At 42.6% G+C, this 15,828-nt stretch overlaps 1 protein-coding gene across 3 annotated transcripts; it reads right to left on the reverse strand.

Annotated features, from left to right (window-relative positions):
- Nucleotides 1–237: 237 nt before the first annotated feature.
- On the reverse strand, nucleotides 238–15,121 carry LOC113926820 (zinc finger protein 883-like). 3 transcript variants are annotated; one of them, XM_035728393.1, is made up of 3 exons: nucleotides 14,685–15,121; nucleotides 14,016–14,251; nucleotides 238–3,134 (listed from the first exon to the last, which is right to left on the reverse strand). In XM_035728393.1, the coding sequence occupies exon 3, from the start codon at nucleotides 2,922–2,924 to the stop codon at nucleotides 993–995; it is 1,932 nt and encodes a 643-aa protein (XP_035584286.1). In that variant the 5' UTR covers nucleotides 2,925–3,134; nucleotides 14,016–14,251; nucleotides 14,685–15,121; the 3' UTR covers nucleotides 238–992. The 3 variants fall into 3 exon arrangements, with proteins under 3 accessions (XP_035584286.1, XP_027457961.1, XP_035584287.1); XM_027602160.1 differs by lacking the exon at nucleotides 14,016–14,251; XM_035728394.1 differs by lacking the exons at nucleotides 14,016–14,251; nucleotides 14,685–15,121 and adding an exon at nucleotides 3,742–3,767.
- Between the last annotated feature and the right edge of the window lie 707 nt (nucleotides 15,122–15,828).

The following is a 15,828-nucleotide window of genomic DNA, read 5'->3' on the forward strand; positions in this document are numbered from 1 at the left end:
GTGCTCATAGTTTTTAAATCCATTGCATAATTCACTAAAGTAGGCTCCTTTTCCAAAACCATTAAATTTGTTTAGTTATCAAATGCTTTTAAAAAATAGTTTGATTATAAAACAATGCATAGGCATTACAGAAAACTTGGAAAAGATTAACTGGTCAACTTAAAATCACAGGTTTCTGAGATAAATCTTCATATTTTCAGGCTATTATCTCTGTAATCACAGGACAAAGACAAGAGACCAGCAGACTTTTCTAGATGTATGGGATCTCAAGATTTATTCTCATTCACATGGTCTTTACATGTTTAAGGTATGGAAACAACAAACGCATTTTCCAATTTCATCTTTTCTTGGTAACCTGCTCAAGACTTTAGAACTGTTTTCTAGTTCCTTTTCACCCGGGACATGATAGTGACCAATTCAACTTAATAGAGAAAATTTATATTGCAATATTAAATTTGGGTGGATTCTAGGTAAGCCAGCCTTTACCAACAATTTGATTCATTCTTTTTGAGGATTTATCAAACACCATATTCTTAATCAAGGCCCCAACCTTCCTACTGCAATAATTAGCATAATTTATACTATTTTATGTCTTAATCTCCTTGAATACTCATGGTATGTTTAATTTTGGAGGACCAATACAAAGGTAATAAACAGCATGTAGTCTCTATCTTTATTGAATTCCTAATAACTACTACATCCTCACATTGTAAATCAGACCTGTTGTAGAATAAATAAGTCACAATTTGAGAGTCACATCTATAAAAACCTGCATTGGTAATAAATAAAATAAATGTGGATCTCAAAGATCAATTAATCAGGCCTTCCAATTTTTTAGGTGAGTAAATTAAGGCATGAAGAGGTAAAGTGACTTACCCTAAAGTAAGTAATAGACCTAGTTGGTAACAGAGCTGAGATTGGAACCCAGGACCTTTAAAACCCAGATATGGGCGCCTCCCACTAAACCATGTGGCCACTCTAATTAACAGTTTTCATGACCCTCCTTCTGTTTCCCTGGGAAGGGTCTCCACAGTAGCCAGACTCTCAAGGCATTCAGAGGACTTCTCTCCAGTGCGAGATTTTTCATGTCGAATAGAAGAGTTTTGTCTAAATGTTTTCCTACACTCAGTATGTATATTTGGTTTCTCCCCACTATGAATTTTCTGGTGTTTTGTAAGATATGTGCTCTGGCTGAAGGCTTTTCCACATTCATTACATTTGTAGAGTTTCCCTTCAGTATGAGTTTTCTGATGTTTTTTAAGATCTGTCCTCTGGCTAAAGGCTCTGCTACATTTACTGCACTCATAAAGTTTCTCTCCAGTATGAATGATTTGATGTTGAATAAGGCCTGAGCAGTAACTAAAGGCTTTTCCACGTTCACTGCATTTACAGGATTTTTCACTAGAATGAGTTTTCTGGTGATTTCTAAGGCTTGTACTCTGACTGAAGGCTTTTCCACATACGTTACATTTATAGGGCTTCACTCCAGTGTGAGTTCTCTGATGTTGAATAAGTGCTGACCTATCACTAAAGGCTTTTCTGCAGTCATTGCATTTATAGGGCTTCTCTCCAGTATGAATTCTCTTATGTTGAATAAGAGCTGAACAGAAATCGGAAGCTTTCCCACAGTCATTACATTCATAGGGCTTCTCTCCAGTGTGAGTTCTCTGATGCTGAATATGCCCTGAGAGATCGCTGAAAGCTTTCCCACATTCATTACATTTGTACGGTTTTTCTCCGGTATGAACCCTCATGTGTTGTGTAAGGAATGAACTCTGGGTGAAAGTTTTCTCACATTCATTACATTTATATGGTTTATCACCTGTATGACTTCTCTGATGTTGAGCAAGGTATGTCCTTCTGCTAAAGGTTTTTCCACATTCCTTACATTCATAGGGCTTCTCTCCAGTATGAGTTCTCTGATGTCGAATAAGAGCTGAGTAGTTACCAAAGGCCTTCCCACATCCATTACACTCATAGGGCTTCTCTCCAGTGTGAATTCTCTGATGGTGAATAAGGGCTGAACGATCACTAAGGGCATTCCCACATTCACTGCATTTGTATGGCTTCTCTCCAGTATGTGTTCTCTGATGTTGAATGAGGTCTGAACAGTAACTGAAAGCTTTCCCACAGTTATTACATTCATAAGGTTTCTCCCCAGTGTGGACGATATGATGTCGAATAAGAGCTGAGTGATCACTGAAAGCTTTTCCACAGTCATTACATTCATAGGGCTTTTCTCCCGTATGAATTCTCTGATGTTGAGTACGATGTGCACTCTGACTGAAGGTTTTACCACATTCGTTGCATTCATAAGGCTTCTCTCCAGTATGAATTCTCTGATGTAGAGTAAGATGCGTGCTCTGGCTAAAAGCCTTTCCACATTCCAGACACTTATAGGGCTTCTCACCTGTGTGAATTCTTTGATGCTGAGTAAGGTATGTGCTACGACTGAATGTCTTGCCACATTCGGTACATTCATACGGTCTCTCCCCACTATGAATTCTCTGATGTTGAGTAAGGACTGAGCAATAACTGAAGGCCTTCCCACATTCATTGCATTTGTAGGGCCTTTCTCCTGTATGAGTCTTCTGATGGTTTGTTAGGTGGGAACTCTGGTTAAATCCCCTTCCACATACATTACATTTATAGGGTCGCTCTCCAGTATGAGTCCTTTCGTACTGAACAAGAGCAGTGTGGTCTCTGAAGGTTTTCCCACATCCACCACATTTACAAGGTTTCTTTCCATCACACTTCCTTTGTATAATTAACTCTGAGTTTTGTTTGAAGATTTTCCCATGTGTACCATGTTCATGAAAACACTCTTGTATAAGATCACTCTGTTCTGAAACTATTGATTGTAGAGTGAAAACTCTTCCAAATTCATTAGATTCTGTATCTCCTTCTTTGGCAGGAATTTCCATACAGGTGACTTTATCGTGTCCCAGATACTTCTCCTGGTGTAAGTGCTGATTCTTAAACTGTTCTCTAGACTCCCAGGTATCTCCCAGTAGTTCTTCTGGGAGAAGAACTTCTTTTAAGTTCTTCTGTGTTTATTCCTCGGGATGGGCCTTCTTTGAAAATGTCCTGCAGTTCTACTGTTGATTTCTTGGCTTTAGGTCCAGACTTGCCACCTAAAAGACATAAAAATACAAATCCACTATGTGTCCAAAGCTGGAAGAAGAGAAGCTGTTCTGTGAGGAATGGGGTAATGAAATTGTAATACCGAGAACATACAACACGGGGGATATAAATGTAACCTAGTAATCCAGGGAGGGGTTAGCTGGAAATGCTAGTGGTGTGAAAGGGTCTGATTTAAAACAAAGTAATCAAAGAGAATGGAACAGACATTGTCAGGAGAGAAGGTGATTTGGGAAAAGGCTAAATTGTAGAGATTAGAAAAGAGAAAAACATGAGGATGAGCGGGTATTAAGAAAGGAAAGCTGTTATCAAAGGAAAATGGCTTTTATGGAGTCTTCTGTGAGAAAACTTACTTAATCAACATTTAAACTATTATCCTAAAGCCCATTAAGAGCTCTTTAAATGTCTCTTTAAAAAAACCTTTTCTTTTGGGGCACTGGTTGGCTCAGTCAGTGGAATATGCGACTCTTGATCTCGGGGTTGTGAGTTCGAGCCCCATGTTGGGTGAAGAGATTACATAAAAATAAGATCTTTGAAAAAAAACAAACAAACTCTTCTTTTAAATTTGGTTTTTTGACTTACACAAAGCAATACACTTACCTATTCCCTCTTTGTTGAATAACTGCTGCTGACATTATTGCTTTACATTTAATGAAAGAAGAGCAGAAACCAGGTCTAAAGAAAAAAGGTTGAAAAGGGAGAAATTTACTTTTTTGAAATGAAAAATAATTCTCACGGCTTTCCAATGATATGTATTTCTTTTTACTCTCAGTCATGGACAGAAAAGATAAGAAACATTAATCATAGAGGACAAAGAGAGATGACCCTTCTTTTTGTGTGTCAGCATATCTAGAAGTTGTCTTTAACTATGGGTTCATACTTAAGAGTGAGTTACTAATATGTTGATTGAAAGTTAAGTGTTTGTGTGTAAGGACATAAGGAACGGGTTTCACTGCAGGATTACTGGGCAGGGGCCTGGCTGTTTCATTAGATGACCCCCCAAATGTTGGCACCTATAGCATTTTATTTTGGGCTGATTAGTTTCCCCAGAATGAAATACTTCGACCTTGTACTTGGGGAGGAGGTGGTATGTGGAAGCCTGACTGCCCATCTTCTGAGTCAACTGAAAGGAAGAACTGGGGGGAGGGTCTCTCTATTCAGTGAGTTTTTTTTAAAAGATTTTTATTTATTTGAGAGAGTGAAAGCAAGAGAGATCACAGAGGGAGAGGGAAGAAGCAGACTCGCCGCTGAGCGGAGAGCCCCATGTGGGGCTCAATCCCAGAACCCTGGGATCATGACCTGAGCCAGAGGCAGAAGCTTGACTGAGCCACCCAGGTGCCCCAGTGAGATTTTTTTTTTTTTAAGATTTTATTTATTTAGAGAGAGCATGAGCAGGAGAAGGGGTAGAGGGAGAAAGAGAATCCTCAAGCAGATTCCCTGCTGAGCTCAGAACCTGACACAGGGCTCGCTATCACCACCCTGAGATCATGACCTGAGCCAAAATCAAGAATCAGCCTCTTAATTGACTGAGCCACCCAGATGCTCAGTAAATAGTAGATTTTCACTTAAACATCTGTTTTTGGTGTGAACCCCAGATCATAGCATGTAATAAGCAAACATTAAACATGAGGAATTATTTTATTAACTGTACTTCTAACATTCAACATTCAGTCCTCATTTAACTAGTTTATTATTGCTTCTCCTGCCCCCAAAGCCTTTCTTGCCTTCCTTATTTTGCCCAACTAATTCTTGACCATATTTTAGAGCCCCACTCAAATTACACTAGTCCCATGACATTCCTAACTCCCGTTTTCCTGATCTCCCACAGTATTTACTGTACTGTTTTAACTTCTAATTTTAGTCCTTAAAAGCAGTGCCTTATACTGGTTATCCATTATGTCACACACATATGTGTGTGCATATGTGTGTCTCCTGAGTTAGCGTTTCATGTCTTAGAGGAAGGAAACTTGAATGACTTTTGTGGGTGTGGAGTTAATACTTAGTGAGTTTATGCCAAGCTGACTCACAATATTGGCATAGTTAATCCTCCTAACAAGCCTGGGAAGTGGAAAACAGAACCTTTACTTTGGGAGAGGTTCAGAGTGTTGAAGTCACTTGCCCCAAGTTACACACAAGCCCGAATTCCAGAGTCCAAGGTTCATCTCTACTGCCCTAGGAAGCAGATGGAGCAGATGATAAAGGTTAAAGACAGAAAATCCTGAGTTTTAATCCCAGCTTTCTACTGACTATCTGTGTGACATCAGGGGAAGCCCCCCATCTGGCCTCTTTCCAATCCTCAATATCACTTATAGCTTGATTTTTTTTTTTCAAATCCTTAAATTCTTCTCAAACTTTTTAGATACAGGTCCTTAAATGTTTTGATCCATTGCCAACCCAGCCTCACCATTCGTCACTCTGACACGTGCCTTAGATCCAACCACACTGTTTACTTCCGAGCTGTTTATCAAATTTCTCACATCTCCCGGCCTGTGTTGATCTTTTCTCTAGAACTCCCCTTCTACCACCTACTGTTTGCTGAGCTACTTCCTGCTCATTCTTCAGGATTCAATTCTAACATCATCTACTCTAAGCTCCTTATCTATATTCTTATTGCCTCTATAATAAAATGATAAAATAATTGTTCCTATAAATAGTAACAGCTGATATCTAATCATGCTTAGAACCATCAGTGTTTTAAGTACTTTACATGTATCTAATCACTTAATCCCTTACTGGAACTCCAGGAGGTAGAAGCTATTATTATCTTCATTTTATGAATGAGGAAAAGGGGCATAAAACTGTACAGTCCCATGCAGTAACCTCCAGCCACATGTGGCGGCCGAGAACTAGAAATATGCCTACATCAAACTCAGCTGTGCTGCAAGTGTAAAAATACATACCAGATTTTGAAGATTCAAGGAAAAAAGGGAAAATATCTCAGTAATAAAGTTTTATTTTGATTAATCGTTAAAATGTTTTAGGCATATGGGATTTGATAAAAATATTCTTAAAATTAATTTTACCTCTTTTTTATTGCTTTTCTCAGGCATGACTAGTAGAAAATTTAAAATTACACATGTGGGTTGCATTTTAGTTCCACTGGCCCACGCTGGCTTTGAGAGATTAAGACATTTGTGCAAGGCTGCAGAGCCAGTATGTGGCAGAGCCAGGATTGAACCCAGCCTCAGAGCCCCCTCTTCACCACTTCTCCCATGCTGAGTCTGCATTACTCCATCACAGCACTCACCAGTGTATTTACTAACCTCTGAGCTTCCGGAGATTAGAGACTAGAGTCTTTAACCTCTGAGCCCTCGGCTCCTGGCACAGTGTCTGGTACATAGAATATGCCTGATGAATGTCTGGTGAGTGGACAGATGCTTTCTTCTGAGAATGCCGCAATGACAGAAGGGCTTTTATTTTTGTAAGATTTATTTATTTTAGAGAGAGGAGAGAGAGTAGGGGGAAGGGCAGAGGGAGAGAATCTTCAAGCAGGCTCCCCGCTGAGTACGGAGCACAACATGGGGCTCGATCCCATGACCCATGAGATCACAGCCTGAACTGAAACCAAGAGTCCAACACTCAACCAACTGAGTCACCCAGGCGCCCTGACAGCAGTTTTTCAAGATTAGTCTGGCCACCCTTTTTTTTTTGCACCTAAACCCTGGAAATTATTTAAAGAAAGAGGTAAGATAAAGCCACCACCCTAATATTTGGGACAGTAAATGTTTGATAGTACCTACTTTTCAAATAATTACAGGCATAAGAGCTAAGAGGGATAGTCAACCTGTAAACCATAACCACCATCGAGGAGACAATTTTTCACAGATACCCACTATTAAGAGGCACAAACATGAGGAACCCGAGGAGTAATCAGAGAATTAGGCGAATCAGAGCTTCACATTGTCACGCACAACCTGAAAAGATGGTCTCACAAAGGACAGTGCCCTCAATTTTATTTGAGAAAAGGGGGTTAAGGAAAGGCCATCAGATTCTTCTGGAAGGAAAGGAGTAATGTCCTTTATAAGCATATTTACAATACAGTAGTGAGAGACAAACAAAAATTATAGAGCATATAGATATGGCAGGGATGCTGGATTTATGAAACCGGGAATTTAAAGCTACTATGATTGGGGCACCTGGGTGGCTCAGTCGTTAAGCATCTGCCTTCAGCTCGGGTCATGGTCCCGGGGTCCTGGGATCGAGCCCCACATCGGGCTCCCTGCTCCGTGGGAAGCCTGCTTCTCCCTCTCCCGCTCCCCCTGCTTGTGTTCCCTCCCTCACTGTGTCTCTCTGTGTCAAATAAATAAATAAAGTCTTTAAAAAAAATAAAAAAATAAAGCTACTATGATTAATGTGGTAAGTGCTCTAATGGATAAAGTAGACAGCATGCAAGAACAGATGGGCAATGTAAGAAGAGCCAAAAAAAAGCAAGAGTTTTTTTTTTTAAGATGTACTTATTTGAGAGAGAGCACAAGCAGGGGGAGGGGCAGAGGGAGAGGGAGAGAAAGAATCTCAAGCAGACTTGGTGCTGAGTGGGGAGTAAGACGTGGGGTTCGATCCCAAGACCCTGAGATCATGACCTGAGCTGAAATCAGGAGTCGGACACTTAACCAACTGGGCCATCCAGGCGTGCAACATGCTAGAGATTTTTTTAAAAACTAACAGAAATGAAGAATGCCTTTGATGAACTCATTAGTAGACTGGACACAGTTGACGAAAGACTCTCCAAGAGGACCTATCAATAGAACTTTCAAAAACTGAAAAGCAAAGAGTATAAAGACTGAAAAAACAAAACAAAACACCAGACACTTGTGAACCTTGTCCTACGTAATCTCTTCATCTGTCTGTTCATCTATAACCTTTATCATATCCTTGATAATATACTAAACTGGTCAACATATGTGTTTCCCTGGATTCTGTGAGCTGTTCTAGCAAGGGATGGAATCCAAGGAGGGAGGTCATAGGGGCCATGTGAAGTGGGGGCCGTCTTGTGCAGACTGAGCACCTGCCCGGTGGAGTCTTTGCTAACTCTAATTAGTGTCAAAACTGAAGTGATTTTTTAGGGTGCTCAGTTGGTGTCACAGGGAATTGCTTGGTGTGGGGAGAAAAATCCCCCACATTTGGTCAGTGTACGGTAGTCGTGTGAGATTACGGGAGAAACCCAGGAGTGCGTTTGTTAAAGGAAGACAGACCTGCAACATATGTCTCTACTGTCCAAACAGACTGCAATTACCAGTTTGTATCACAGAAAAAAATTTTTTCCTGGGCAGCAACACTCTTTACAAACAGGACTGAGATGGACTGAGCCAATACTTATATTTAAATTTGATCATTTTTATGAAGAAAAGGCACATTTGACAATTAGAATAATGCCAACTGATTATCTTTCTCCTTCCAAGCATCTTTAGGATATCTCTGTTTTGAGTAAATGACTGAACCTAATAAACTTTTATTCTTTCAACATATATTTATTGAACACCGTGCTAAATACTGATAATACAGTGCTGAGCAAAAAACCGGATAGTACCTGATCTCATAGAGCTGAGTGTCTAGTAGATAAACAACAGTCACACAAATGCATACATAATTGTAGTCGTGACAAGTGTCACAAAGAAGAGTCATATGATGCTATGAGAGTCTTTAGTAAGGCCATCTGACCCGGCCAGGGTTTCAGGAGAGCTTATTTGAAGAGACACTGCTGAACTAATTCCTGAAGGATGCTTGGAGTCCCCTTCGCAACAAAGCAGAGCAAACAGGAAGTGCAAGGAGAAGTAGGGAGGGTGAGAAACAGAAGGAGACCAGTGTGGCCTGAGCACCCCGGGCTGTCTGTGCTGACCGGGGGCGGGGGGGGGACAGGGACACCAGCTACGGGGCGCTCACAGGCCATGCAGAAGCATTCAGTCTTCAACCCGACAGCAAGAAGCAGTCATTTCAGAGGAGGAGACAGAAGATGACAAAGCCACGTCGGAGTGTAAAAAGGACCTCTCCGGCAGTAGGCAGGGAGGTGAAGAGGCCAGAATGGACATGACAGAATATTTGTGTGTATGCCCCAGAAATCGAGGCAAGGTGAGAATGTGGATTCGAGAGACAGGAGGGACAGAAAGCAGCGATGGATTTGCAACATATGGGGGAGGGACAGGGCGTGGGGACACAGTGGGCAAGAAGGGACAGGAACGGCGCCCTTCTGGGTTTCCGGAACTTCTCTAACACGACCAGTGGATGCGGCCTCTTCACCATGACGAGGCTCACTGATGGACGACCAAGTGTGTCTCTTGGGTTTTTCTATGTGATCGCTGCAGAAGTGATTAAGTGCTTCAGGATGAAGGGAAATGATACCAGATGGAAATTCTGATCCCCCAAAAGAACCTAAGAGTACTAGAAATAGTAAATATCTGGGTAGATTAAAATTTATTTTTAAGACTTTATTTTTATCTTTTTAATTTTTTTAATCATACATATGACTGTTTAAAGGAAAAATTATAACCTAATTGCCTTGTACATTTCACAACATATGTACAGGTAATCCATGAAACAACTAGACCAAAAGAAGAGGGTGTGGTAATGGGATCTATATGGTTGTAAGGTTTCACATTTTATTTTTTTAAGATTTACTTACTAATTTTAGAGAGAGAGCAAGAATGGGAGAGGAGAGAGAGAGGGAGAGAGAATCTCAAGCAGACTCGCTGCTGAGCACAGAGCCCCACTCGGGGCTCGATCTCACAACCCTGAGATCATGACCTGAGCTGAAACCAAGAGTTGGATGCTCAACTGACTGAGCCACGCAGGAGCCCCTACGGTTTCACGTTTTAATGTGAAGGGAACCATTAATGCTAAGAAGCCTGTGAAGAATTAAGGATGCATACTGTAATCCCAGCACTAAAAATAATAATGAAAAGGAGCACAGCTAAAAGCTAATAGGAAAATTTAAAACAAATATTTAAAAATATTTAAGTAGTCTATGAAATAGAAGGAAAGGAAAATCAGGGGAAAACAAGGGGACAAACATAAAGTGAATAATAAAATGGTGAGACAAATCCAAACATACTAGTAATTACTAATATAATTGAAATAGTCTAAACCAGGGACCAACAAATTATGATGCCTGAGGGCCAATCTGGCCCAATGCCTGTTTCTGAAAATAAAGTTTTACTGGATCATAGCTGCACCCATTCATTTACATATTTATTGCTGCTTTCTCTCTTTACTCTTTTTACCACTCTTTGCAGAGTTGAGCGGATGTGACAAACTAAATGGCCCACGATGTCTGAAATATTTCCCATTTGGCTCTTAAATAAAAAGTCTGTCCAATCCTCATCTAAGTTCCCTGATTAAAAGGCAAGGATCATCAGAATAAGACAAACTATATGCTTTCTAGAAGAGACATATTTCATATATGAAGACACAGGTCAAGGATAAATGGATAGAGACAGATTTACCAGGCAAACCGTAAGTGTAAGAAGGCTGGGCGGCTATGCTGTCAGATAATAATAGATTTCAAGATAGAATATTAACAGAGCTGAAGGAGGACATTTCTTAATATTCAACAGCCATGTCTCAGCAATTGACCAAATGCAATTTAAAAAAAAAACAGTTAAAACAGGAGATCTGAATAACACTATCAAGCACCTTGACACTATACTAGGTTTGATACCTAGTATATGACATCCAACAACTGCTGAATTCCCAGTTCTTTAAGTCCATGTGGTACCTCCCTTAGGATAGACCAGATGTTAGGCCAAAACAATTTTCAGTAAGTTGAAAAAGATGGGAATCAGCATCTGAGCTGGGACTTGCACTTCTAGCCACAGTGAAATAATGAGAATCAGATGTATCCTCCTGCCTGGAACAACCAAAAAATATATGAACAATGACAAAATCTGAAGTGACAATATATATTCTGACAGCAGACAAAATACACGAAACAATGGTTTTTAAGATGCCAGACACCCAGTAGGAAAGGTGACCCTGAGACACAGACACAGATGGGGGGAGCCCCACAACTGCCCAGTGTGGTAGGCAGCCTCTAAGATGGTCCTCAGTGATCCTTGTACCCCGGCCTTCCCAGCCTTGTGTAATTCCCTTCTCTCAAGTAACCTGCTCCAACTAATAAAATATGGCAACATTGAGGGAGTGATTAGGTCACAAAAGAATGTTATTTTGTCTCGGTAGCAGATTCTCTCTCTTGCTGACTTTGAAGAGGCAAGCTACAATACTGGAGGTCTGTGTGGCAAGGGACCAAGGGTGGCCTCCCATCCAACAGCCAACAAGAAACTAAGTCCCGTGGTCCAATAACGCAACGAACGGAATCCTGCAACAACCACAGAAGTAAGTGAGGAAGTGAATCTTTTGCACAGCTTTGCAAAAGACCCTGAGGTAGAGGACCCAGCTAAGCCGTGTTCAGACTCCTGACCCTGGGATAATAAATGCATGTTGTTTTAAGCCGTGTTGTTTTAAGTTTTCGGGACGATTTGTTACATAGCAATGGATAACTAATACATCCAACGGACTGCCTTGAGCGTTTCCAGGCTGTAGCACAGAGTTAGGGAATCCAGGCATAAGAACTGAACAGATGGAACGCAGAGTCTGAGGAGGCCCATGTGGCTGGAGTTTGTAGAACAGAGTACGGAGAAAGGAGATACATGTAGAGAACTCTGGAGATCAGCAGAGGGTCCTCCTTGAGTATTTAGCAAGGCAGAGATCACCATATGCATGTGAGGAAACTACTCAAGGCCAGGAAAAGAACTATTTAACAGTATTAGAGGTAACAGTGCTCAGCGCTCAAACAGGGCCCATTCTGACAGCCATACTAGAAAACTGCATGATACACGAAACACTGGGTTGAATCCACAGAATAGTCATGTTAATATGAGGGAATAAATAGCTCTCGGCTGAGAACTGCTTTGGTCCCACTTAACAAATCTTAAAAGCAAGACCTGAAAGGATCAAATTGTTTCCAAGTAACTTAAATGCATCCCAAATAAAAGCTCATAAATATTTTTAGGAACACAAACATACCTAGCATCCAAAAAGATAAAATTAATACTGTCTGGCATCCAAACAAAGATTACTAGGGAAAAAAAGAAGAAAAATCACAACCCACAATGAAAAAGAATCAGTCAATAAAAACCAATCTGAACAAACACATGTGAGAATTACAACTGATGTAGTTACATTCCACATGTCCAAAATAAATAGACAATAGCAGGCAAAATTTTTTAAAAAGGCTCAAAATGAGCTCGGAGATAAAAACTAAAAAGATCAAGATGAAAAATGCAGTGATGGGTTAATGGCAAATTAGACACTGCAAAGTAAAGATTGGTGAACTTGAAGACAGCAATAAAACTATCCAAAAAACAAACAAACAAACAAACAAACAAACAAACAAAAACAGAGAGAAAAGATCATCTTTTTAAAAGAATAAACAGAGTACCAGTGAGGCAAATCTAAACTGACTAGTATTTGTGCAATTGAAATCTACAGATTGGGGGGGTGGGGCAGAAAAAATACTTGAAGAAATAGTAGCTAAAAATTGTACAAATTTAATGAAAACTATAGACCCACAGACCCAAGAAGCGCAACAAATTCTAAGCACAGAAACATGGAGAAAACGAAACCAATACATATAATAATCAAATCAGTCAAAACTAGTGACAAAGAGAAAAATCTTAAAATCAGCCAGAGAAAAAAGACACATTAAAAATAGAATACAGACAACACACCAAAAACAAAGCAATCTAGAAGGCTGTGGAGCAACCTCTTTAAAGTACTTACAGAAAGAAAAAAATTGTGTCACCTCAGAATTTTATATAGAGAGGAAATACCTTTCAAAAATGAAAATAAAATGGGGCGCCTGGGTGGCTCAGTTGGTTAAGCGTCTGCCTTCAGCTCAGGTCATGATCGCAGGGTCCTGGGATTGAGTCCCACATCGGGCTCCCTGCTTCTCCCTCTCCCTCTGCCCCGCCTTCGGTTTGTGCGCTCTCTCTCTCAGATAAATAAATAGAATCTTTCAAAAAAATAAAAAAAGTTAAGTAACTAACTGGTCTAAGCTCATCATACAATCAATAAATCTCAAACGAGCCCTGAAGTTCAAACCGGTTTGCTTTTCAAAACCAGGCTGAATGAAAACTTATGTTCACAGAAAAAAATTCATGTACATGAATATTTAGAGCAGTACAATTCATAATTACCCAAAACTGGAAACAATCCAAATGTTCTTTAACGGATGAACAGATTAAAACAACACTGGTGTATCTATTTAGTGGAATGTTACTGAACAATAAGCAACTCTCACAAGACAAAGGAATCTCAAAGGCATGGTGCTGAGTGACAGTTGCCAGTCCGAAAACGTTACACAGCATAAGATTCCATTTATATGACATCCCGGAAAAGACAAACTAGAGAGATGGGGACCAGTCCGCGGCTGCCCGAGGTTAACGGTGGGAAAAAAGGTGTGAATATAATAAAGGGAGAGCACAAGGCAGGTTTCCGGAGTCAGTGAAACAGCTCTGCGTCTTGATTGTGGCGGTGGTTTGGTTGCACGCTTCTAAACGTGTTAGAACTGCACGCCTCTCTCCTATCAATTTTACTGTCTGATAATTTTGCAACTAAACAAACCAGGCCGTTTTCATTAAGCCACGATGGATAAAAGTCTGGGAGAAGGGGTCACGGGAAGTGACACAGGAGGGGCTTTGCTCCTGGCTCCCACCGGCGCTCCCTACAGGCCCCCCGCCCCCCAGCCCAGGGCGCCTTCTTCCCACCTGCTCCTACAAACTTCTCTCCCTGTAAAGGAAAGCTGCCTGTCCTCACATCCCGTCTGCACCTCACCCCTGTTCTGTACAGATACCGGTTTCTGCGATTTGTCCCGCATAACTGACCTCCTGGACTTGCAGGTACACAGGCAGGCTCAAGAAGGTGGTGTGTGAGACTCGTGCTGTGTGAGTAACCTCGGGAGCCTGGTTAGTGGACATGGGCTGGCCTCCAGGTCAGAACGGGCCCTTCTGTTCCTCACACCAAGAGCTACACATCTTGTCTCACGTCCCCTCCTGCTCCAAGCGGGGCTGACCCCCCAGGACGGAATCCCCGAGGGGAGGCAGACACAGAGCCCGGGCTCCTTGAAAATACAGAAACACGAGAACATGGAAACGCAGCTTGCTCCGAACTGCACGTAGGCGAACAAATGTTTGACTGCAGACCCTGTTATTCCCCCTCTGAATGTGGCCCTTATGGGGACGGTCAGTGGCAAGTCTCAGCCGAGGGGAGGACGCTCTGCCCGGGGCTCCCAGCCGGGACTCCAGCCTGGCCGTCTCCATGGGGCTTCCCCAGCTGATGAGGCTGGATGTGGTAAGCACCCGGGCGGATGCAGCTTTGCCTTATTCTCATTTATTGCCTCCTATCACCTCCACTATGAGTAGATTCCTTTCCTCTTCGGTTTTTGTTAGTTCCTATAGTAATAAGAATGTTTCTTTCGTCTTCCGCACCGAAACGCGGCTGTTGTGAATCTCTTGTGCAGAACACCCCCACGCGCCACCCGGTCACTGTCTCACCTCTCTCTCCCTGCACAGTCGTCGCCGCCAGCGCGGGGTGCTGCGGTCGCCCGGGCATCACGCGGGCTCCGCGGCCCCGCCACCGCTGGTCCGCACCCCCAGGGGCCCTCCCTGCGGACACCCGCCTCCTTGCGGCCTCTGGAACCCAGGCCGGACCCCGTCACGCTCCGGGGAGCCCCTACCGCCGGGCTCCCAGGCCCGGCCGCAGAGGCCGAGCACCCGCGGAGACGCACCGCAGGTCCGGGGCCTGGAGGGGCGTCGGCGCCCGGACCCCCGCGCCGCTCGCGGGCAACAGCTGCCGCACCTGAGAAGGTGACAGAGCAAGGCCCTGGGAAACTTCGGGACCTGCCAGGCCTGGCCCACCAGCCCCGAGCTAAAGGCACCAACTACCCGGTCGCGACACCGATCCCGGAGGAACTACGGCTCGGCAGCTCTCGGCCCCGCTTTCCCCGGGGACATTCCCCAGATGCGTCTGCGGCTGCGCGGACTCGGGGCGGGGGCGGGGCTAGAGCCGGTCCACGTGACTCTAAGTGGGCGGGTCTTCCGGGCTGGGCTGGTCTGAGTCTCCAGGACACCGCCCCAGTAACTGGGGTGTACCTGAGTAATTTGCATGCACCGAAGTGCCTCAGCAAAGGAGAAAGGCAGGTTCCTACCATCTTTTCTTAAACCGTGATGAAAAATCATAGAGCCCCAGGAAAATCAGACTCCTTCATTTCAGGATGGCGATAGACAATGACTGTTAAACACATACCGTGTGCTAGGCACTCTTCTAAGCACCTTACATGTATTATCTCATTTGAAAAAGCAAAAATCGGCTCTGCCATAGACCAGACTCAGAGGACACTGATAGAACCTGCTGCAAAGTTAACAGCAAATATTTCTCCCAAAATCATACTGCAGCTGTAAAGTTTCACCATGATCCTCTTTGAATAATTACTGCTTTCTTTTCAATGATATCTTCGCCTTGTTACTCCCACTTAAAAAAATCACCAAGAAATCTTCTCTGCTAAAATCAGAGACTGTCAGAAACTGTTTGACATCACTGTCAGGATAAGTAAATGCTCCACTCTTGCCTGGAGGATCGGAGCCACCTTCAACAAAAACAATAGTTGTAGAGCTCCAGGTACAGCATTTTCCCACACAA

Source organism: Zalophus californianus, chromosome 7 (assembly GCF_009762305.2).
Source record: "Zalophus californianus isolate mZalCal1 chromosome 7, mZalCal1.pri.v2, whole genome shotgun sequence".
NCBI lineage: Eukaryota > Metazoa > Chordata > Mammalia > Carnivora > Otariidae > Zalophus > Zalophus californianus.

Excerpts from the sequence above, each read along its gene's own strand:
- LOC113926820 (XM_027602160.1), bottom strand. The coding sequence starts at position 2,924 with ATGGAAATTCCTGCCAAAGAAGGAGATACAGAATCTAATGAATTTGGA.